At 38.9% G+C, this 24,482-nt stretch overlaps 1 protein-coding gene across 1 annotated transcript in view; it reads right to left on the reverse strand.

Annotated features, from left to right (window-relative positions):
- Window positions 1-1,159: 1,159 nt before the first annotated feature.
- CACUL1 (CDK2 associated cullin domain 1) overlaps window positions 1,160-24,482 on the reverse strand; it is a 64,963-nt gene continuing 41,640 nt past the window's right edge. Inside the window, exons 4-9 of the mRNA XM_040254791.1 lie at window positions 18,282-18,377; window positions 16,256-16,358; window positions 13,761-13,850; window positions 10,065-10,203; window positions 2,150-2,193; window positions 1,160-1,723 (exon numbers count right to left, since the gene is read on the reverse strand). Coding sequence (XP_040110725.1) covers window positions 1,683-1,723; window positions 2,150-2,193; window positions 10,065-10,203; window positions 13,761-13,850; window positions 16,256-16,358; window positions 18,282-18,377 — 513 coding nt within the window. The 3' untranslated portion in view covers window positions 1,160-1,682. The remainder of the gene's footprint in view (window positions 1,724-2,149; window positions 2,194-10,064; window positions 10,204-13,760; window positions 13,851-16,255; window positions 16,359-18,281; window positions 18,378-24,482) is intronic.

A 24,482-nucleotide genomic window follows, 5' to 3' on the forward strand; every position in this document is an offset into this window, starting at 1 on the left:
AGTCCTCCTCAAAATCTACCAACTCGGGTTGTAAGTACTTAAAAAAATAAATCTGACAACCTTTAACTTTTTGGTTCTCTGAATACTAATTTTACAAATAGAGGATTTCTATTCGATGACTTGACTTGCTCCTAACACTACACTTTGAACTCACCCCAAGCCTGCTCTCCGCAAAAGGACCAAGTGAACTGGCAGAGGCAATTCTATGAACAACCTGCAAATCACAAGTGTGATAGTCAGTATCCCTGGTCTGTCTTCCTTTTTTGCCTCTAGTCCTCTGAAGAGATAGATTAGTCTGACAGCCAACAAAGCCAGAGAGAGTCAAGCACGTGCTCGACTTAGATTGAAGCAAAACTGGTAAGAAAAACATCTTCCCCTTGTTGCATCTATTTTCCTTTGCCTTTCAAAATCAATAGGGTCAGCTTCAGAGTCTTTTATAAGGAACTAAATAGCACTGTGAGTGTATGGAAACAGAAAATCTAGCTTGGCCAGAGCCAGAGGGAGCTTTAAAACAGCAGTGCTACTTCTTCTCTATGACACTTGAATATAATCTTTTAAAAGATACAGACTGCAGACTTTTTAAAGTACTTATCTCACCCATTTAAAATGAGACTGATCAGGAAAACCACACTATTGATTATGTTTGGATTTAATAACCGTATCTGCTTCCTAGAGCATCATAGGAACCAGCTTTGACCACTGGGTAATTCTCAACAGTATTAAAAAGGGAGCTTTAGTGCTAAAGTATTGCCCAACCCTAAACTAGCATAATGCCAACACTACAGCAGCTGGGGAGAGCCTGTTAAATGACAGAGGAATGGAAATGTTCTACAAGAGTTGGTCCCCAACATTTAACATGAAAACACCACTGCGAGGCAGGGGGAAATCTGACCAGTGTGCAACATGTTTCTCTTTCCCCACTGATTTCAGCGTCCTGCTATGAAGTCACACCCGACATCTTGGTGGGTCAGACTGTAATACCATCAGCTTTTTTGGGAAGTATTTGTGAGTTTGACAACATGGTCACAGAGCTGCAAAGTGCACAAAGCTCAAGGCACAGAGTAGAAAAGAGTTGTGAACTGATGTGGGGGGGGGGGGAGGGGAGGAGTTATATTGAAAGCAGAGTTAGCATTTTCCTGTAAACAAGACTTTCTAATGCTAAACAAAGACCAACTTTTTTTTTTTTAAAGGGGATCGTTTTGGTTATGGGCGAAAGATACTGTATTTTGTAATGATCTGCTTGATTTTAAAGCAAAAGACATCTTGATGTGTGAAACCAATATGCCAAAGTGCTAAGTCCACAAATGAACAAAACAAGTGCTTTAAAAAAATTCTGCTCTTGTATTTTTTGGAGGAAGCTGCTGATTTTGGCTGCCGGATCTCACTTAGCAATGGTCACTCTTCATGATGTGTGTTCCTCACGGAATCTGTAGATAAACTCGTTAGAAGATTGTCCCATTTCAAAATCATCCCCAAGTCTAGCAGCAACTGTTTCGTTTTTGTTAGTTTTGTTTTGTTTTGTTTTAAATTCCAAACCAAAGTAAGAAGTCCAGCATCCTCTTCCAAGAACAGCTTGGTGACACAGCTCCTGAGTGTCTGCGGGACCCCCGCTGTGCTCTGAACACAGTCTCTGCAGCTCCAGTGTCCTCTTTTCAGGAAGTAAAGTACATTCAATACATTCACTATCTGTACCCTCTGGAACTTGCACAGGCTGATGAGCTGTCTGAAAAACAAAAACAAAAACAAAAACATTGGAAAAGGGAGAAGTATCAACAGCAGCCAGCATCTGATAATGGCAGAAATCTGCTTATGTAACACATACTTCTCACCACTCTCCCAAAAGTAGCAGAAAAAAAACCTCAAAACCATGTGGCTGTGAATGATGAGAAAGGGGACCATATCACCCAGAACTGAGTCTGGACACTTATCTCATTCTAGCGGAGACGAAAGAACTGGCAGCCTCTTGACAACTGCCTGAGAACTACCACCAGCAACTGGGCTTCAGAGCTGCCACGGCTTATAGAACAGTCTGACCCTGACCATACCCAGTGCCCTTGGAGACCACCATCAGGAACTCTGGATATCACTATAGCCAGTGGCTACTTTATATCACAAAACCATCAAAGGTATAAAGAGCATCATTACTTACTATAAGTCAACTCATCCCCAGCTCTCTTCCGGGACTGGTCACCTCTGGGGACAAGAAAAGAAGGAATCAACAGAACTGACTGACATCTTCACACACCAAAGTAGAGGAGAAATGAATTAGCATCACTGATGATGGAAGTAGAGTAGGTTTCTCAATTTTAACAACCTATTTTAAAATTGACATTAAACTTGTAAACAGCAGCTTAGTCACTTATAACCTGAATAGTCTTAGCTAAAAGGTGCTACCTTTTAAATATAGGAAGCCATTAAACGAAGGAAGGATTATCTATAAAGATGGGTCCTAGAAACTGGTTCAGACTAAACTGTCTTTGAAGACAAATCTAGGCTCTATTAACAACATCCCTGGTGAATTGCACATAACAGGGCAAATTTCAACTATGAAATAGAATAAATCAAAATGTTCCCCTAAGAGCCCTATTATGGGATTGAAAACTGCTTAAAGCTTTTGAAAAAATCTCAGAAATCTTAATGAATACCCTTCTTGCAGACAGAACATGAACCTTTACATACAGTAACCAATTCACCTTAAATACCTACAGTATTACCTAAATACCTATAGAAGTTCGAGGTCCACTTAAGAGATAGGAAAATAAGAGTTCTATGCTATTTGTAAATCCTCCGTTTGTCTCTGCGGTTTCTTAGACGACAGCCCAGACAAACGACTAAAATGCATAAATAATGAGTAATAATAACCAGTCCACTAGCTTTTTCTTCCTCAGTCTCAGCAGCATTTACTTGGTTGACCCCCTCCTTCCTGAAACACTCCAAGTTCTGCCCAACGCTCTGTCCTTGGCCATTTTCTCTTCTCCTCCACGAATGTTCTCCTTAGTCTGGGAGAGTGATCATACCAGTCCTGTGACTTGAAATATGATCCTTACGCCAATGGCTCCCAGATTTCTATCTCCAGCTCTGGTTCCCTCCTGACACTTCGGTCTCGTAAGGTCCAGGTTTCTCATCGCCACTGTCACCTGGATGACTTCCACGTTCTGCAAATTTACCACGGCCAGAATGCATTCCATCCCCACGCCTTCCTCAGTAAATTGCACCACCATCCGCCCAACTACTCAGGCCCCAAACCCTAGCTCATCCTTGATTCCTCTCTTTGCCCCACTCTGGAGCATTCTGTCTCAAGACCTAACCCCAAATCAACCACTGCTCAACCCCACAGCTACAATGCCAATCCCAATCCACAATCACCTCTCCCCTATACCACTGCAAGATCTTAGAATTAGTCCAGGCAAGAGCCAGAACTATCTTATTGTAAAAGCATGTTTAAGATGATTTCAAGTCTCTGAATAAAAGCCCTTCGGTGGCTTTCTATGACAGTGGAAAAAAAAAATCAACTCTAATTCAAATTTATTTTCCCAGCCCTGTGAGTTATGGCTCTTATCTACCTCTCCACACCCATTTTCTCTCTCTGTTCACTATACTTCAGCCACTCTGGCTTTCCTTCTGTCCCTTGGAAATGTTAGCACTTCTGTACTTTTTTCTATACCTGCAACACTCTTCTCCCAAGTTAGCCACATGGCTATCTCCTTACTGTTTAGCTGGAATTCTCCTCAGGGGCACACATCACTAAGTGAGGGGAACAGCCCCTTGTGCATGCCCTAGTCAGGTACTCTCTATCCTATATTCCATCTCACTTTCTGTGTAGCACTCATTATTATTTGAAATAAATTGGTTACATGTTTGCTATTTATCTCCCAATAGCAGAGTATAAGCTCCATAAAAATAGGAACTCTGCCTGTCTTGTTCACCCAGTATCTAGAAGCAGTATCTAAGCGCAGAGTAGAAAAACAAAATATTTGCTGAATTAACAAGTTAGTGCATAACTGATAAATAGCCTCCACAGATGGATTAAAATGCTAGCCCAAGTATTTATTTCATGCTTTTGTGTAATCTTCCAGATACCAAAGTTTCCCACTTTCTCTGGTTACGATCAAGACCGGGACAGAAACCTCTTGCTAAGCTGGATGAGGAGTCTTAGGGACCAAAAGAAAGAGAAAACACCAAATGGTCTCTGAAGGATTTTTCTCTTGGCCGAGCGTTTAGAGAAAAACTTAGCACCAACTATGTTTAGACAGCCTAACAAATTCTAAACAGATCCACCCTAACGCTGCTTTTGAACACCTCTATTGTTAATGCACTGTTTGGCCAAAGTCGGCTGAGAGTCTTACAGTAGTATCATCACAGCTTTGTTGCTCTTCAGTCACTAAGTCGTGTCCGACTCTTTGCCACCCAGCACAGCAGGACTGCAGCACAGCAGGCCTCCCTGTCCTTCAATCTTTCCCAAAGTTTGTTCAAATTTATGTCCACTGAATTGGTGATGCTATATTACCATCTCATCCTCTGTTGCCCCCTTTCTCCTTTTCCCTTCAATCTTTCCCAGTATCAGGGTATTTTCCAAAGTCAGCTCTTTGCATCAGGTGGCCAAAGTATTGGAGTTTCAGCATCAGTCCTTCCAATGAATATTCAGGACTGATTTCCTTTAAGATGGACTGGCTGGGTCTCCTTGCTGTCCAAAGGACTCTCAAGAGTCTTCTTCAGCACCACAATTTCAAAAGCATCCATTATTTGGTGCTCAACCTTCTTTATGGTTCAACTCTCACATCCACATATGACTACTGCAAAAACCATAGGTTTAACTACACAGATCTTTGTTGGCAAAGTGATGTCTCTGCTTTTTACTATGCTGTTCAGGTTTGTCACAGCTTTCCTTCCAAGAAGTAAACATCTTTTAATTTCACGGCTGCAGTCAGCATGATTTAGGAGTCTAAGAAAATAAAATCTGTCACTGTTTTCACTTTTTCCCCTTCTATTTGCCATGAAGTGATAGGACTGTATGCCGTGATCTTAGTTTTTTGAAGGCTGAGTTTTAAGCCAGCTTTTTCACTCTCCCCTTTCACCTTCATCAAGAAATTTTTTAGTTCTTCTTCACTTTTGCCATTAGAGTGGTATCACTGGCATATTTGAGGTTATTGACATTTCTTCCAGCAATTGTGATTACAGCTTGTGATTCATCCAGCCTGGCATTTCACATGATGTACTCTGCAGAGTGATAATATATAACCTAGATGTACTCCTTTGCCAATTTTGAACGAGTCCGTTGTTCCATGTCTGGTTCTAACTGTTGCTTCTTGACCTGCATATAGGTTTCTCAGAAGACAAGTTAAAGTGGTCTGGTATTCCCATCTTTTTAAGAATTTTCCACAGTTTGCTGTGATCCACACAATCAAAGGCTTTAGTGTAACCAGTGAAGTAGAAGTAGATGTTTTTCTGGAATTCCCTTGCTTTTTCTGTTCTGTGCTTGGTCTCTCGGTCATGTCCGACTCTCAGGCTCCTCTGTCCCTGGGGATTCTCCCGGCAATACTGGAGTGGGTCGCCATGCCCTCCTCCAGGGAATCTTCCCAACCCAGGGATCGGACCCAAGTCTCCTGCACTGCAGGTGGCTTCTTTACCAGCTGAGCTATAAGGCAAGCCCTTCCTTTCTCTATGATCAACACATGTTGGCAATTTGATCTCTGGTTCCTCTGCCTCTTCTAAACCCAGCTTGTACATCTGGAAGTTCTCAGTTCATGTATGGCTGAAGCCTAGCTTGAAGGATTTTGAGCATTACTTTGGTAGCATGTGGAATGAACACAATTGTACAGTAGTGTGAACACTCTCTGGCATTGCCCTTCTTTGGGACTGGAATGAAATCAGATCATGAGTTCCCGATTACAAAATTCAGGCTTAAATTGAAGAAAATAGGGAAAATCACTATGCCATTCAGGTATGACCTAAATCTAATCCCTTAAGATAATACAGTGGAGGTGACAAAATAGATTCAAGGGATTAGAGTTGGTAGACAGAGTGCCTGAAGAACTATGAAGAGAGGTACATAACATCATCACAGCAGCATTCACCAAATACTTTGAAACAAGTAAATTAATGCTGATCAAAAAGGAAGACACAGGATGGATCCTGAATTTGGAACCTAGACTTCTATAAACAAACTTCATTCCCACACCTCCAAAATTTTTTTAAAAAATGAAACACGTTAAAATAACAGGAGAAAAATACGGATATGAAAACAATAGGAGCCACAAAGAATGTCAGTATGATATACGTGAGGCTGTTAAACCACTATCTGATAACACTATTAAGTCAGCTGCCCTCAACCAGACCCAGGCTACTATTGAAAAAGCCCCGATCCTGGAGTGACCGTCTCAGCTAAATGAACAATACCCCTAACAAGGTTCTACTTTGTCCGAGAAATCAGGTAATAATCACTCGGCAAGAATGGTTTACTTGCCTTTAAAAGCTATTTGGCACATGCTTTGAAGAGGCCCATAGATGGGTTTGAATGAGGCTGCTCCATCTGAGGGCCTGTGTGTTAGAAGTTCCCTAGTGAGCTTTATCTTCCATAATGTAATCTTTGACAACAGGAGACAACAACCTGCCCTTCCACCAATAAGCAATTCAACTATGCAGGTAACATGCTAAAAAAAAACAATACTGCTTTTAGCTGCTATGTTACTTCTAGCTTTGAAATAAGTCCATACTGTATTTCTATGCACCTAAAGATGCTTCACATAAACTCCAACTCAAATAAGCATCTGTCCATTAACTACAAAGACAATATATTTGACAATATTCACTATTTTAAAACATTTCAAAGACTATGCCAACCACATTAAAGCAAGGTACTGTCATACCCTACATCATGTAAATGGAATACAGCCTTAAATGAAAAAATAGCTTGCAAAGCTGAATAGGAATCATGTGACTGGCTAGACACAAACCATAAAACGATTGCTCATATGAAGGCTGCCAGTAACAGAATTTTTGTTAGACAGCTTATATATTTTTTGCATCAGTGGACACCATTTCTTCAAAACAATTCTAGCCAAATAATGATCAACGGCAGCATCAAGTTTGGCAGGAGCAGAGTATGGAAGGTCCAGACACGAGTGTTGGAAGCATAGGTCACTGCTGTCAGCTGCTAAGTATATGGTGTGTGCACACCCTTTCTGACTGGTCTGAGCCAGCCCCGCAGTTCAGAATGTCCGCTGAAGGCCGGTCTTACTCTGTGCAAATCACCCAACAGAGTAAGTCATGAGGCAGCCTTTAATCTTCAGAATAAATGTAGAATAATATGTTAACAGAAATAGCTCAACTCAGTTTGTAAAATAAAACATTTTTATCATCTTTTGGAATACTACGTTTAAATTTCACATGAATGAAAGCACCTGACCATCCTGACCTTATTAGAACAGTGCCAGGCTAGTCCTTCACGTTCAAAGGCAATGTTACCTGAGATTATTTATCGAGTCAGTGCCTCAACTCATCCCAAGCAGATTTTACCTAAGAGCGAGGACACACCAAACGGTCCTGCACCCTGTTCTCCTACTCCAGCTCGAAAATTAGGATTAGGAAAATATCCCTGGGATGTGTTCCACACTCTTCTGTAAGGTGAATTCAGGTGTTCAGAGAAATCTACAAAAGCTATCTTCCTACACTGCTTCACAGAAATAAAAGCCTTCAGAGAGCTGTTTGTCATCTCTAAAATTAAAAGCAAACATTCAAATATAACATGGGAAAAAAGCATAAAATAATTCAAAATTATGGTGAGCCTAGGAAAAAACGTAAGAGCTATACTCAGTTTATTCTGCATTAATTTTTTAAATATTTCAAGAAAAAACTTGTAACTATAATTCAGAATGCATAATCCATAAAGAAAAAACCTGATAAAGTTAGTTACATAAAATAAACTTCCACATGACTTCAAATAAAACAAACAAACAAAAGACCCACCATAAGCAAAGTCAAAAGAAACTGAGAAAAAAACTGTCATTTTGGGCAAACAATCTCTTCACTATAGAAAGAACTCCTAGAAACCAAGAAAAAAAGACTAACAATCAAATAGAAAAATGAGCAAAAAAGCAGAAACCATTTACAGGAAAGAAATACAAACACAGGAAAATATGCTCAGCCTCACTCATAATAAGAGAAACACAAATGAAACTAACTCTGAGTAATTATTTTTCACCTTCCAGATTGGCAGTGTGAACAACATACTCCATAGGGAAGGACGTGAAGAACAGGCACTTTGTGAATGCGCAAACTGGCGCAGTCCCCTATGGAGGGGACTATATCAATATTAATCAAAATTATCACTGCATTTACTCTTGACTCAGCAATCTAACTTAAGGGAATTTACTCTCCAAACATACTGACAACCAGTATGAAAATTATGCATGCAGCATTCTCTGTAACAGCAAAAAGACTGGAAATGACTCAATTTGCCATCTATAGGGGACTGGTTAAATAAGTTATACTACAGCTACACAACAGAATGTGTAAGATAGGAATAAAACTAAGAATATATATTGTGCTTGCTTACATCTGTATATGATATAAACGCTGGAGGGGCTCATACAAAACTAATAAAAAATGGTTACCTAATGGCTGAGAGCAGACAGGGAAACAGGAGGGAGTAAAACTTCTCAGTGTATGCTTTTTAATATCTTTATTAAAAAAAAAAAAAACACCTATATCCACTCTTCAAAACTGAGTAAGTAAAATTACTATAGCATTAAATGGCCTCATTCTGTATGTGAAAATAGTATCATGGTTAGAAATACTACAGTTGATGTCAGAAGACACCCGACCACTGGACATCAGGGAGAAAAGCCAACTGTTGGCATGCAGACTCTCCCACGGCCTTTTGTTCCTCTCTCACTTGCCACATAGAAGGTGGGCTCGTGGGCCTGTCTATATAGCTTCCTTCTGACAGCTGACCAAGCCCTTCCAGTGTCAGCTGCCCACGAGGTGGATAATGATCGGTGGGTTACTCGGTGGCCCCTCTACCACGTGAATACAGATGCCACCGGGACACAAAGGGAATAAATGCCAACCCATGGGCCAACAAAGAACAAAAGGATCTGCTTTCTTTTCTAACTGGTGCTGAAATAAGAAACTTAGAAACAGTGATCTTGATCAAGGCAGGTGTTCTGAGACTGAATGTGGCCTCAGAAACTGTGAAAGACTGTGGCCATCCCCTGCCCAAGCCAGAGAAATGAGTCAATACCCAACAACTCTATGTGGTCACAACTACGCCTCAGGGAGGAACCCAGGTGTCTTTCTCTCCACAACTTTCTCCCTTTAATGTGAGGGATTCAAATAAGAGAAGACATGCAATCGTGCTAAGGAGAGGGGAAGGATTATGAAAATAATAAAGTTCTACTATACCCTGCAATGATCTGATTACAAACAGGGTGCTTTCCCATGAGGAATCACAAAATTTTGGCGTAGTTTTTGTTGAAAATACACACTTTGAAAGATTTTCTGGGATAAAGCCAGGATACTGAATTGCAACTTTCAGAAACATTAGCCAAGTGTTTATATCAAAATCAAGGGAGGTGAATTTTGTGGACACATATAAGTGATACCCTGCTTTTTAAGAAGAAACGACTAGAATTTAGTGGAAAATATGGAAATATGAAAAACACAATCTAAAGCCTCCTTACCAGTTTAGGCATAAAACTAATCCTTTGCTAATTTAGTCATAAATGTACCTTATAACTGATCATAAAATTTTGACACAGTTTTTCCAAATATTCAAAATGAGTATAACAAGAGGATCAAAGTTGGAAGAGCTCTTTGGAGGCTGCCCAGACTAACTGCCCACCCGATGAGAAATTCCTTCTTCAAAATCTACTTTAAGAGCAGTTCCCATAAAGTCAAAACCCAGCTTCAACACTTTCACAAACAAGGAGCTCACCACCTCAGCACTGGCCCTATCGGCAGGTAGATGTCTCCCATTCTAAGAACCTTGAGTCCCTCCCCGCTACCAAGCCAAACTGGCCTAAGGAAATGGACACATTTTATCATGAAAGGAAAGGAAAACTTGCCTCATGAAACCATTCTGTATAAGTTCTCTTTGAAGCTTCTGATCTTGAGCAGCATATTCAGACAGTTCAGACTCCACCGCACGAGGGAGAATGTTTGGAATAAATTTAGAAAACAGAGTCGGAGCCATCTGAACCCACTCTGTGAGGGACGAAAAAGATTCATTAAGGAAATCATATAATTTAAATAGAAAAGGAAAAGTTTTCTTCCCAAAGGACAAGATTATAAATTAAACCAAACTTAAAGTGGTGAAAAAATTAGTGCAACCCCTTCTGATAAAGAGGTTACGTTTCTTTTCTAAATGGAATTTACTGAAAGAGGAAATTTTACGTTTTACTGATTTAACCAAATTTAACAAAAAATCCCTAGAGAATTTTTGAATGAACCGTCTCAAAAATTCTAAATGTGGAAGAAAACACGAGGGAAATAAGCAAAGAATTCTGAGCAGGAGGGACTTCGAAGGAGAAGATTTGGTGGAAATACTTAGCCCTGTGGAACATTAATTAAAAAAATACACTGGCCTAAGAATAGAACAGTACATGAAGTAATAAGCAGACATATTTTTAAAGTACCATAAAAATGGGGAGGGAGGAGGGAGAAATGACAGGTAAGTACTTTTAAAATATAAACCAACTTTGACCCACATTAAATTATAGCAAATTAAACATATACAATGGTGAAAGAAAGAGAATTAACTGGTAATCAAACTATTAAGGAAAAGATAAAAGATCAAGAGAATCATCTATGGAAAAAAATTCATTCATCAAAATAAACAGACAAAAAGAAGTCTAAGGAAAATATCTGCATTAGACGTGACAAAGATAAATTAGTATCTTTACTATAAAGCATTTTATTAAATCAGATACTCTTCCCCTTACTCAGTGAACACTAAATATAAATACTGCCACTTCTGTGTCCTCTTGGGTTATTTTAATCTAGCCCTTTCAAATTTTCCCTTTTGGATATATATATACAGGCTTCCCAGGTGGCACTAGTGGTCAAGAACCCAACTGCCAATGCAGGGGCTGAACCCAACACATGCCTAAGAGACATGTGTTCGATCCCTGGGTCGGGAAGATCCCCTGGAGGAGAGCATGGCAACCCACTCCAATATCTTTGCCTGGAGAATCCCATGGACAGAGAAGCCTGGTAAGCTACAGTTCACAGGGTTGCACAGAGTAGAACATGACTGAAATGACTTAGCATGCATGCGCACGCGTGTGCGTGTGTGTGTGTGTGTGTGTGCTGGCTGTATATATCAAAACCCATAAAATTTCAATGCTGTATTTAATCCAGCATGCTCACTTTAAAAACTGTAATCTAAGTAAACAACTCTAAATCAGAAAAACAAAGCAAAACACATTTAATGCTATGCAACGTTGGATCACTGTCAAGTTAAAATAAAAAATGCCTAATAAGAGAAGGGCTAAACTAGAGATGGTGAAAAACAAACAACAAAAAAACCAAGCACCACAAACACTATCAAGGTGATCCAATCACCCTTTGTACAAATTCGTGTCAAAATGTTCTCAACAGTGTCCCTTTTTCTAGCTCAGTTCAAATGGCTTTAAACCCTGGGGAACCACTAACCCATAAGTCAGAGAAGGCAAGAAGTCAAACCAGTCTTACATTTTACAGAACTCCAGGCAATCATTAAAATGAAGACAAAAAAAAAACAATGAAAAGTGTTTGTATTAAATGAAGAAGAGCGAGATGGGATCATGGGAACTGTTCCTAGTGAGCTTCTAAAGACTAGATGGAAACACATTTAAATAACAGATGTCCTCAGAATCTCCAAGGACTAGGGCCCAGGAATCTACAGTTTAACAAACCTTTATGGGTGATTCAGATGCATCCATTATATAAAAATCAGCACTACTGTAATGAAAGGAACCGTTACATCTAAAACTCAACTTTTAAAATAGTTCAACCTTAATCTGTCAGGTGAATAAAACTGCTTTAACAAACTAGGAAGACAGCGGGTACTGGCAAGACGAATGAACGCCAAAGTAAGTTTAAGAGGATCTCAGAAAATAGCTAGGACAGCAAAAGGTTCGTCTGTGATAAAATTCACCCTTTCAAAAGGACAATTCTCAAATACAGAATTCTCCTCACAAGTAGCACGAATCCTATTACAAGAGCTCTAACCTGGATAAAAATAGTATTTGGATAAACATGGATCTGCAAGTTTTTCTACCCTTAGTGACTAGTTTTATTCTGTAATTTTGTTACTAATGATAAAAGCCAGAGCTGATAAAGCTGCTCACTTTGGAGGCAGCATTTAGAAATCTGTCATACTGTACTTGGATGTCTTCCAAATAAAAGAAAAATATTCATAATCTAGCACTAAAAGAGAAATTCATGAGTTACTTTCACCATACTCAGCAAAATGAAATTTAAAATTCTAAGAAACTAGAAAAAGAAATTCATCAGTTTATTGGACACAGGCAATACTTTTAATTTTATATAAATAATTATTCTGTAGGAATAATATGTCAAAAATTTATGAAGATTAGAACAAGAATTTATTCCAATTTAAGTAACATTACATTTGAATACTCTAGAAATCACTAATTGTTTAAAGTAGCCTGAGAAAGAAGGTACTTCTGGTAGATCACAGTCTATCCCTAATATCACAGTTTTTACTTGGTTTCCAATTTGGTAAGCTAAATTCCGCTCTATCTTTTAAATTAAGTAAGTAAATTATTCAGATATCAGTCCATTAAAATAACCCCTGGACCCAAACGAAAAATAGTAACAGCAGTTAATATTAGCATGCTTATTACATTATCAGGTACTGTGTTAAGTTAGTTAGATCCTGTTTTATTTCATTCAATCCTCAAGTGACAAGAATTTCACAAAAAGATAATTACTGTCAAAAAGGCATCTTTAAGTTTCTAGATTGGCAAGTATTTTTCTTTTTTTTTCTCTTTCTTTCTTTCTTAAGTAGCAAGAGTTTATTAAGCAGAGAGAAAGTACACTCCCAAGAAAGTATGAGAGAGACTCTGAAAACCACAAGCAGTCAGAAAACAATTTTCTACCCTGAACTTTGGCAATCTCTGTACTATGGACATTTTTTAATTGGCTAGACCACTGGGATAAATTTGAGGTGCTGGGTTATAAACAGAAATATATGTATAAAAGCATCTGGAGAATCCTTTAAATTCAGGGTTTTTACTGTAAGACATATATCAAGATAACTTACAAACCATGCCTTGAACACAGTGATCTTTGATTTTTGGTTCTGCTATTCTATCTCCCTCCTCAAAATATCCTTGAAATGACTATAATTTTATCAGAACTTCTAGATTCCGTGCAAGATATATAACAGGCCTTACAAGATGGAGCTGTGAATGTGTGTGCCTGGGCATATTTGCAGTATGAGGTAGAAGCAAAGGAGAACCTAACAAAAAAAGAGATTCATGCCAGACACAAGACTCAACTGTATCTAAAGTGTCTCCTACAAACTATTGCTTGTATTCCCTTAACTATCTGCTTTTCACTAGTATACAAAGACTTCCAGGTGAGATCCTGAGTTTACATTTCACAGTAGTGAGTATCGACTCAACTTTCTTCTGTAACAAACCCAAATACCATTAAGCCTCAGAAAACATAGAGAAACACTATCCTCTTACGAATCAGGCTGGAATTGCCGTAAACAAACAAATCTAACCCCTAAACAAATGATGAATGTTTACCTGGTCTGAGAGTATACAGGCCTTTCACAATATTTGCCATAGTTGAAGGTGTGACCTGAAATGGTGTTGACTGGGCTTCTAAAAGTAAAGCTGAAATAAAGAGAAAACGGGTTATAAAAATGCTGCAACTCTTATTGTCAAAGCTTCATTTTCTATCACCAATTCGCCCAAAGACTGAAGGATAAACAAGGATAAGAAAAGAATAGCTTAAGAGGGCAAACCAAGCATTTATACACTGAATTTCTTCTTTTAAAAAATTAATCCATCACAGTCGAGTTCCATCTACCAAGTAAATATCTGAATGTCTGTTGAAACACTGACGGAAATGATTCAATTGATGGAGGTTCTGAAAATAAGCAAAGCTTTATTAAGGCAACAGTACTGATGGTACTTAAGTGCTGCTGCTGCTGCTAAGTCACTTCAGTCATGTCCAACTCTGTGTGACCCCACAGACGGCAGCCCACTAGGCTCCTCTGTCCCTGGGATTCTCCAGGCAAGAACGCTGCAGTGGGTTGCCATTTCCTTCTCCAATGCATGAAAGTGAAAGGTGAAAGTGAAGTCGCTCAGTCATGCCCGCCTCTTAGCGATGCCATGGACTGCAGCCTACCAGGTTCCTCCGTCCACGGGCTTTTCCAGGCAAGAGTACTGGAGTGGGTTGCCATTGCCTTCTCTGGGTACTTAAGTGAGTGAGCTATAAATACTTTGCATTAAGTTCATGATTTAAAACACTTACATTTGGGGAATGAAAGTTCTCTAACTCCCTCAATCATTTTCCTTTCCCCAAAATCACCATATATTGACTAACAAATACTCATGAAACTTGGCGTAATTTTAGTCTAAGCCAGGCTTGTCAAATTATTAATTTGTTTTTCTATTCACACCTTTTTAAAAATGGAAATGCCATCTCACTTGTTCAACATTTCTGTAGTTTCAAACATGCAATGTGTGTTACATTTGAATTCATGTACTGAAGGCCACAGGGTCACTGGTTCTAGTTTTTCCTTCTGATTTTATCATCAGTAGATAGTTATAATTTTGAATGGCATAGATAAATTTAAAGGCTAACAAATGGTAGGCATTGCAGAAAAATCATGTCTTAAAAAGGAATGTTTAAAAATTGAAATTCTAAATTTTAGTTTCTTGGAATCACTTCTACTCTACTAATTTCAACATGACCCCAGACTCTGTTAGTTCATCTTCCTACTTCTGGACCAATCATTTGGCTTTCAGTAAGTCTTGAAAGTGAAAGTCAATCAGTCATGTCCGACTCTTTGTGACCCCATGGAATTCTCCAGGCCAGAACACTGGAGTGGGCAGCTTTTCCCCTCTCCAAGGGATCTTCCAATCCAGGGATCGAACCCAGGTCTCCTGCATTGCAGGCAGATTCTCTACCAGCTGAGTCACAAGGGAAGCCCAAGAATACTGGAGTGGGTAGCCCAGCCTTTCTCTAAGGTATCTTCCTGACCCAGGAATTGAACCAGGGTCTCCTGCATTGTAGGCTGCAGTCCATGGGGTCGCAAAGAGTCGGACACGACTGAGCAACTTCACTTTCACCTCTCACTTTCATGCCCTGGAGAAGGAAATGGCAGCCCACTCCAGTGTTCTTGCCTGGAGAATCCCAGGGATGGGGAGCCTGGTGGGCTGCCGTCTGTGGGGTTGCACAGAGCCGGCCACGACTGAAGCGGCTCAGCAGCAGCAGCTCCCGCACTGCAGGCGCATTCTTTACCGACTGAGCTACCGTCTTATCCCAACTAACTCTACAGGCTCAATCACAGGCGTTATGTCGTCAAATACACACATCTGCAAAGAACCTCTACATAACTATAACCACCTATGTCAAACTTGATACCTATGTAAGGAAATGATAAATTCACAGATTAAACATAAAATGAATACAAATTTGGGATGAATTCATTGAAAATAATCACATTCAGTTACAAAAAGATATAACATTTCAATAAAATCCTCTCCACTTAAAATTGTTTATAGAAAGTCTTTAAAAAGTAAAATTTTCTAGTTGAATTCCCCTTTTAACTAAAACAAAATGGAAATTTGAGGGAGCCGTAGCTTGAGAGAAGAGACAAACATATATTTAATTCTCATAAGCTTTAACTTTTTTAATAAAAATAAGGAAACCGAGAGGATAGTGTGCTATTTCAAAATATTAACATTATCCTTCTAGAATTACTGGTAACAAAATTATGGGCAAATGAACTCCTTAATATTATTTCCCCCAATGTCAGAGGAAAACAAAAGAGGCAGCAAGTATCGCTCCAGCTATGAAGGCACTGTTCAGAGCCTGGCTTCTCCCAGCTCACCGGGTGACCTGCAAGTCACATTTCAATTCCTCAGTGTCCCGCTATAGAATGAGGCTTTAACACTTCTTGTGATATGATTCGCAAGATGTCAACATTGGGGTTCAGATGCCAATGCTCTCTGACTCAAAAAGGAAAACCTCCTGGCATCACGGCATCCCTCCAAGACGGAACACTTACGCATTAGGCTGTAAATGTGCTTTTCTGCAACATGTTCGGTAAACAGCTTTATAAGGTCATCTTTTAAGTCTCTGTTAAGCTTGGTTTCGATGTAAAACTTATTCTGAAATAGAAAACAAGTTATTTTTCAGGGCATCAATCAGAGGGAAATAATTAGTCTAATGAACTGAGGCACTAAAAAATAATTTTAGGAAACAATTCATAAAAGCATCAATTAAAACATAAAAGACCAACATCAGAGAAACAAAAGCTCTGTCACTATCATAGTCTTCCTAACATGGGAGTATAGAGCACATAAAGATAAAATGCTATAAATCATATAAAAGGACATGGGAAGATACTCAACATTAACTAGACAGGGATGCAATGGACCATTATTGTATGACAAGCACTTAACATGCTTTTTTATATGGCCACATCATCTTGTAAAGGCAATGCCAGGAAACACAAGTGATAGGTATGCTATTTAAAAATCCAGGCTTAAAGCAGGCAGTGGGCATGCGCCGGTTGACTCCCCTACATTCCACTTTAATGACTAGTCCAAATCATTCAGTTTACAGCATTCCTTCCGGATGGGTAGTCTTTGGTTCAAAGGCAGACAAGTGACCCGAGGTAACCCAAGCAGACTAAGGGAAACTGAGGCTTGAGTGAAGAGTACCTTACAGTCATCTTACAACCATGTGGAAAACAAGATGAAACAATTATGTAAAGCAAAGAAAAAACAAGCTAAGACTTTGACAACACTGCTGCAACTACAGATTTAACCAACCCTGGAAATGACCTTATTTCTAGAATTTTATATTATTTTATAGATAATACTTTTCTTTCTTTATCTAAATCACTTTGAATCAGGTTTTCTGTTTCTTACAGCCAAAAGCATCCTAATTAGAATGACTGGCAAGTCAAAAAGACTAAATTCATTCGTGTTTAAAAATGCTAACTCCATGTATAGGAGTAGAAAATACAAAGAGGAATATTAACAAGTTGCTCACTGATTCTCTCAATTTTTAACATGTTTTTTTCCCTCTCTGATATGTTTTATTTCCCCTAAAATAAAGAAGAAAACATTTGCTAATGAAGAAGTATAACTCACACTGCTTTACATCTTGCTTCTTCACCTAATGTTTGTAGCTTGAAAAGATTTCTCTCAAAAATAACATACAGACATGTCATTATTTTTGACTGTATAGTTTTCACTGTAAATACCCTTCATCCATTATTTAAATAGTAGTCTCCCACTGACAACACAGATTTCTCCCAGTGACCTGGTTTTCTTTTTCCCCAGTAAAGCGTATCTTATGGACAACAAATCATTTCGAAGGTTGGTATTACACACATAGTGACCTCTAAGCAATAGAATGTAGGATCAATCTAAACAACTCAACCTAACAACAAGAAAGTGGGACAATGGTTTCTAAAGGCTCTTCCATTCAGTACGAACACAAACATTACGATCTTGTAACTTTATATATTTAAAACAGGGTGGGGTGGGGTGGGAGTGGAGAACACGTCAAGAGACTACAAATTATACCCATGGCATAATCCTCCAAATGAAAGCGGTCATCAGAATGAAAGAAAATTTTATTGTTCTACTTTTTATGGAGTTACCTCCTTGGCATTTATTACACATCATGTTTTTAGATACACATTTTAACTGTACTTTCTGACGAAAACAAATCTTCGTATATAGGAAAGATTTTATTTTCTTACCTTTATTTCTTTATCTTTATTTTCTAAGCATAGTATCTTTCATATGGTAGAAATAAAATAAATGCTAATTGGGTGACTGCGATTAAGTAATGCCTGTCTATTTTAGTAATGGTATTTATGAAATTTTAAAACAGTGTACACAAGGCTAAATAAGTTTTCTATGTCAACACTATCAAATATTGCTGAAAGAGATTAGTTTCCATTTCTAACATAATACTTAGTAAAAGAAAAACAGACTATACTTAACTTTCTGCATCTGTTTGCACTTAGACCAACAAACCAAGGTATGTGGAGAGGGAAAATAGCTCTAACTTACCATATATATGAAAAGAGGCACAATGCTCTGCAATGCTCCCATATATTGTCCAAGAGCTATATTAAATCTTTCAATATAGAGGTCTGGAGGGCTGGCCTGTGAAAAACAACATACATGGGATCATTTTGGGAAACCAGGTATAAAGATCTTCCAGCACAATCTAAAATGCAAATAGAACTCAATCAAAATTCATATTGAAATTCACAATTAGGAAAAGAGGAGGCTTATATCCTGAAGTTTAAACTTTTATCTCTATTCCAGTATCTGTTTATGTAAAACTAAGGTTTGATTTAGTTGTCTTTAAAGTTTGTGTAACTGTACCATCTTAAAAGGCTTGCTCTGTTAATAAGTAAAAATGTAAATTCATAATTAAGATAAATGATACAATTTTTAAAACTACCACTAAACTACAGACATTTACTATGGGAACCAAACTATATCTGGGCTTGGAAAAGACGGGTTGGTGGGGGGGGGAATTCAAGGAAATGGTATATGCTTAATATACTATAAGAAAGGCTGTTGGTATTTTGTAATTATCTTTGACACAGTAATATTCTGAGTTCTATACTAACTCGGTTGTAAGCCACTCGTGTAACTAACCAACTATAAACCTCATCAACTAGAAAGCAGGACTCAGAGGGTCCATGCACATCTGCAGCTCTGGAGAGCAGTTAAAATAAATATAATACATGACTGGCACTTAACTGTTACCAAATGTTATGTTGTGAACCCATCCAAAGAGAACACTTCCGATTTCAGTGTGTTGTCGAGTGGGCCTTCCTGCCTGCCTGCGAGCCATGTGTGCTCCCACATGCACGGCCTAGCCAGTGAGGCTGCATGCAAGAGCCCTGCTCCTGAAGAATTAGTGTCCTTGTAAGAAAAGGCACCACGGGGTTCATTCTCTTACCTTCCTCTCCCTTCCCTCCCCCTAAGCATGCTCAGAGGAAAGTCCACATGAGCATACTGCTAGAGGATGGCTGTCTACAAGCCAGGAAAAGAGCTCTCACCAGAAATCAAAGAAGCTGGCACCTTAACCTTGGACTTCTCAGTCTCCAAAATGGTGAGAAATAAATCTCCACTGCTTAAACCACTCAGTCTGCAGTATTTTGTTATGGCAGACCAAACAGGCTGTGTTTTACAAAAATGTACCCAGGTTCTATTTCACTTTGTTCTCTGAAGTGAAATTGATTAGGTACCATTTTAACATTGAAGAAACACACGAATGGGCAAGGATTTGCCAAAAATGAGTCTGTTAGGAGACGACAGATCCAGGTCTTCCAGTTCTGAATTGAGTCTTGGGCCAAGGAGCTGGGGTAGCAGGCATGGCACACAACATCACACAAAGCTGATTCCACAGAAGGGCTAAAGCGTAACAGCCTGATAAGCTGATAACCATACCATACACAGAAAGTCTGGCTTTCAAACAAGGCTACAAAGAAACATCACATTGAAAGACTCCTAAATATGAAATATTGAGATTATAAAACCATTTCAGCTAAGCTGCTTTAGAAAATGTCCAAACAGTCCAATAATATTTTAAAATAAAATTTAACTCTTTTTTTTTTCAGTTCTGCTTAGAAAGAAAGAAAGTGAAGTCACTCAGTCATGTCCGACTCTGAGGCCCCATGGACTGTAGCCCACCAGGTTCTTCCATCCATGGAATTTTTCAGGCACGAGTACTGGAGTGGGTTGCCATTTCCTTTACCAGGGGATCTTCCTGACCCAGGGATCGAACCCGGGTCTCCCACAATGCCAGCAGACACTTTACCATCTGAGCCATACTTACTTCTAAGTCATCTCCCATTACTGAGTTCTTACATAGAGGTTTGGTGCACACTATTTTAACATTTATTTTTCTTAGTCTACTGCAATACATCCAACATTTTTCTATTTAACTTCTGAGGTAACTGAAGCTGAGAAACAATCACTTGACTGTAGTTCTATTGCTAATAAGCCCAAGAATTAAGACTCAAACACTGTTCAAACTCAGTCCTTGCATCTATTTTTTAGGTAGGTGCAAAAGTAATTGTGATTTAGCATTGTTGAACTTTGCCATTTTATACTGGAATACATTCTTAAATAAATGTGGTTATGTTATACATCATTTTAATGTGCATTTCTCGTGTTATATTTTTTTGGCTAATGACTTACTACTTGGTGTGTATTTCATATTTATTTCAGATTAGGAAATGATGTTAGACGAAAAGCAAATTCGAGCGATTTTCTTATTCAAGTTCAAACTGGGTTTAAAGCAGCAGAGACAACTCTTAACATCAACAACTAACGCATTTGGTCTAGGAACTGCTAAAGAACGTACAGTGCAGCGGTGGTTCAAGAAGTTTTGCAAAGGAGACAAGAGCCTTGAAGATGAAGTGTATAGTGGCAATCCACGGGAAGTTGGCAATGACCAACGGAGAACATCATCAGAGCTGGTCCTCTTACAACTACACAAGAAGTTGCCAAAGAACTCATCACTGACTCTTCTCCGGTCGTTCAGCATTTGAAGTAAATTGAAAAGGTGAAAAAGCTCAATAAGTGGGTGCCTCATAAGCTGACTGAAACCAAAAAAAATTGTCATTTTGAAGTGTCGTCTTCGCTTGTTCTACACAACAACAAACCATTTCTCAGTCTGATTGTGATATGCAATGAAAAGTGGGTTCTATACAACAGGCAACAACCAGCTCAGTGGCTGGACTGAAGAGAAGCTTCAAAGCACTTCTCAAAGCCAAACTTGTACCAAAAAAAAGGTCACAGTCACTGTCTGGTGCTCTGCTGTTGGTCTGATCCACTACAGCTTTCTGAATCCCAGCAAAACCATTACATCTGAGAAGCATGCTCATCAAATCGATGAGATGCATTGAAAACCGCAACACCTACAGCCAGTACTGGTCAAAAGAGCCCAACTCTTCACCGCCACCACGCCCTTCACACAACTCATGCTTCAGAAGTTGAACGAACTGGGCTAGGAAACTGTCTCATCCTCCGTATTCACTTGACCTCTCATCAACCAACTACCACTTCCTCAAACATCTTGACAACTCTTGACAAACATCTTGACAACAGGGAAAATGCTTCCATCATCAGCAGGAGACAGAAAATGCTTTTCCAGAGTTCACTGAATCCCAAGGCATGGGTTTTTATGCTATAGGAATAAACAAATTTACTTCTCATTAGCAAAAGTGTGTTGATTGTAATGGTTCCTATTTTGATTAATAAAGATGTGTCTGAGCCTAGCTATATTTCTTGAGCTCCAAAATCACTGCAGATGGTGACTGCAGCCATGAAATTAAAAGACACTTGTTCCTTGGGAAAAAGCTATGACCAACCTAGGCAGCATATTAAAAAGCAGAGACATTAATTTGTGACAGAGGTCCATGTAGTCAAGGCTATGGTTCTTTCAGTGGTCACATATGGATGTGAGAGTTGGACCGTAAAGAAAGCCGAGTGCCGAAGAATTGATGCTTTTGAACTGTGGTGTTGGAGAAGACTCTTGGGAGTCCCTTGGACAGCAAGGAGATACAACCAGTCCATTCTAAAGGAAATCAACCTGAATATTCATTGGAAGGACTGATGCTGAAGTTCCAATACTTTGGCCATCTGATGTAAAGAGCTGACTCACTGGAAAAGACCCTGATGATGGGAAAGATTGAAGGCAGGAGGAGAAGGGGATGACAGAGGGTCAGACGGTGGGATGGCATCACCGACTCGATGGACATGAGTTTGAGCAAGCTCCAAGAGTTGGTGGTGGGCAGGAAGCCTGATGAGCTGCAGTCCATGGGGCTGCAAAGACTGAGTGACTGAACTGAACTGATAATGATTTAAGATTCACAGTCCAAAACTACAATTACGCTTGCACCAACCTAATACAATCAATTTTTAGCACTTCGAAACTCAGAGAAAAAAATTCAAAATTCAAATTTTCCTTTCACATCCTGCCATGCAGCCTAGCACAGCCATCACATGGAGCTACTAACAGCTCCCAAACACCACCCATGTGCTGCGTAGGCCTAACTGCCTACACATTGTACCTCTTCTCACCAAGCCCTAACCAGACTCACCCTGGCGAACTTCTGCTACTCATTCTTCAGGATCTGTGTCACTTCCTCAAAACTAACTGAGATATATGGCCCTTCAACTGGGCACCACTACACTTACTTTCTTCTTCACTGCGTGGTCTCTGTCACTAAACTTTCAGCCCCTAGAGGACAAGATCTGGAGAAGGCAATGGCACCCAACTCCAGTACTCCTGCCTGGAGAATCCCATGGACGGAGGAGCCTGGTGGGCTGCAGTCCATGGGGTCGAAAAGAGTCAGACATGACTGAGCGACTTCACTTTCACTTTTCACTTTCATGCATTGGAGAAGGAAATGGCAACCCACTCCCATGTTCTTGCCTGGAGAATCCCAGGGACGGCGGAGCCTGGTGGGCTGCCATCTAGGGGGTCGCACAGAGTCGGACACGACTGAAGCGACTTAGCAGCAGCAGCAGAGGGCAAGATCTGTGTCTTGTCTTTATATCTCCAGTTGCAGACCACAGAACCTGATCATAGGTACAGATAAATGTTTTTGGTGTGGTTTTTTTTACATTTAGAACAGGCTTGTTTATATCTAAACTTGTTTAAAACTAATCTGTGCTATGTGCTCACTTGGTCATGTTAGACTTTGTGACCCAACGGACTGTAGCCCACCAGACTCCTCTGCCAATGGAATCTACCAGGCAAGAATACAGGAGCAGGTTGCCTTTCTTCCTCTAGAAAAATCTAATCTAGCCTTGTTTAAATCTAAATTGCTATTTTATCATTTAACAAGGTTATATGATAATTTACTTATTAGCTTTTTGAATTTTGATTTCCATACATACAAAAAAAAAAAGAAAAATACTAATATGCCACGTCCAAGATGTGTTGCGAATCAAAGAAAATAATGTGTAAGTGCTCAGAAAAATCTCAATTATTACACATGTACATGCAAATAGTAAACTCCTTTCTGAACTATCTGTCTAATACCTCAGAAAAACTTATTAACATTATTAAAGGCATTCTTTGTCAACTAAAGAAACTGGGGAAAACAGTTCCACATTACGGGCAAACTTTTCACTATAACTAATGAACAGAATCACATGTAATATCTTTCTCCAAACTGCATCAAAGAACTCTTGAAATATTTCAGCATTCAAAGAAATAAATTTTGTAAGTATTATATGAAAAAAGAAAATCTAAAGAGTTTTTGCATTAAAAATAATTTTCTATCTTCATAAAAGGATATTTAATCTATCCAAAAGTTAAAAGTATGAACACTGATCAAAAGTCATGCTTAACAGCAGACAGAATAAATAAAATTGAATTCCTTAGCTATTCTTTTAAAGAATTCCCAAAGCCTCAAAGGTTATAAGCGTTAGAAAGTACTTTTTGTACTGAATCAAACGTTAAAACAGTCACTTAGCTTTTATACTTCCATATTTCATGTAGTATTTTTTCAAAACCTCTTAAATAAAGACTACAAATTGTTAACAGTCTTCTAAAATAAATCCAGTCTCTACAAAAAACCTAGAAAATACCTGTTAGTAAAAAAAACTAATCAGATTTTAGTCTCCTTAAAACTTAAGTTCAGTATACTTTGGGCCCCACTGGGGAAACTGCTACCTATTTGATTTATATAATTTCACCATAAGTGTATTTGGATTGGACAGTATGTGAAATTTTTTACCTCTAAAATAAGTAAGCTTCATTTTCTTCACTAATAAATTAAGAAAAAGCAAGTCACCAGAAAAATAACCATTATTCCAAACTTGCTCCAACTATCATAACAGACTTGTATATTCCCTGAAATTTGTAATATAGCTGGTAGGAATATTTTAATTTCTTTTTTAAATGAGTAATGCATTCAACTGGTTTTAAAGTCAAGGATGTTCAAAAGGGTTTAAAGAATTCACCTTTCATTCCTTCCTTACTGAACAAACCAACACTTCATTCCTTTATAACCTTGCAGAATTTTACTTACATACAAGTAAATAACAGTCCTATTTATAGCCAGTGGGAACTTGGTGTATAACACAGGGAGCTCAACTTGGTGCTCTGTGACACCTAGAGGGGTGAGAAGGGGTGGGAGGAAAGTTCAAGAGGGAGGGGACACATGTGTACCTATGACTGATTCATGCTGATGTAGGACAGAAACCAACACAACATTGCAAAGCAATTGTCTT

The sequence above is a fragment of the Oryx dammah genome, unplaced genomic scaffold, assembly GCF_014754425.2.
Source record: "Oryx dammah isolate SB20612 unplaced genomic scaffold, SCBI_Odam_1.1 HiC_scaffold_14, whole genome shotgun sequence".
In the NCBI taxonomy this organism is placed as follows: domain Eukaryota; kingdom Metazoa; phylum Chordata; class Mammalia; order Artiodactyla; family Bovidae; genus Oryx; species Oryx dammah.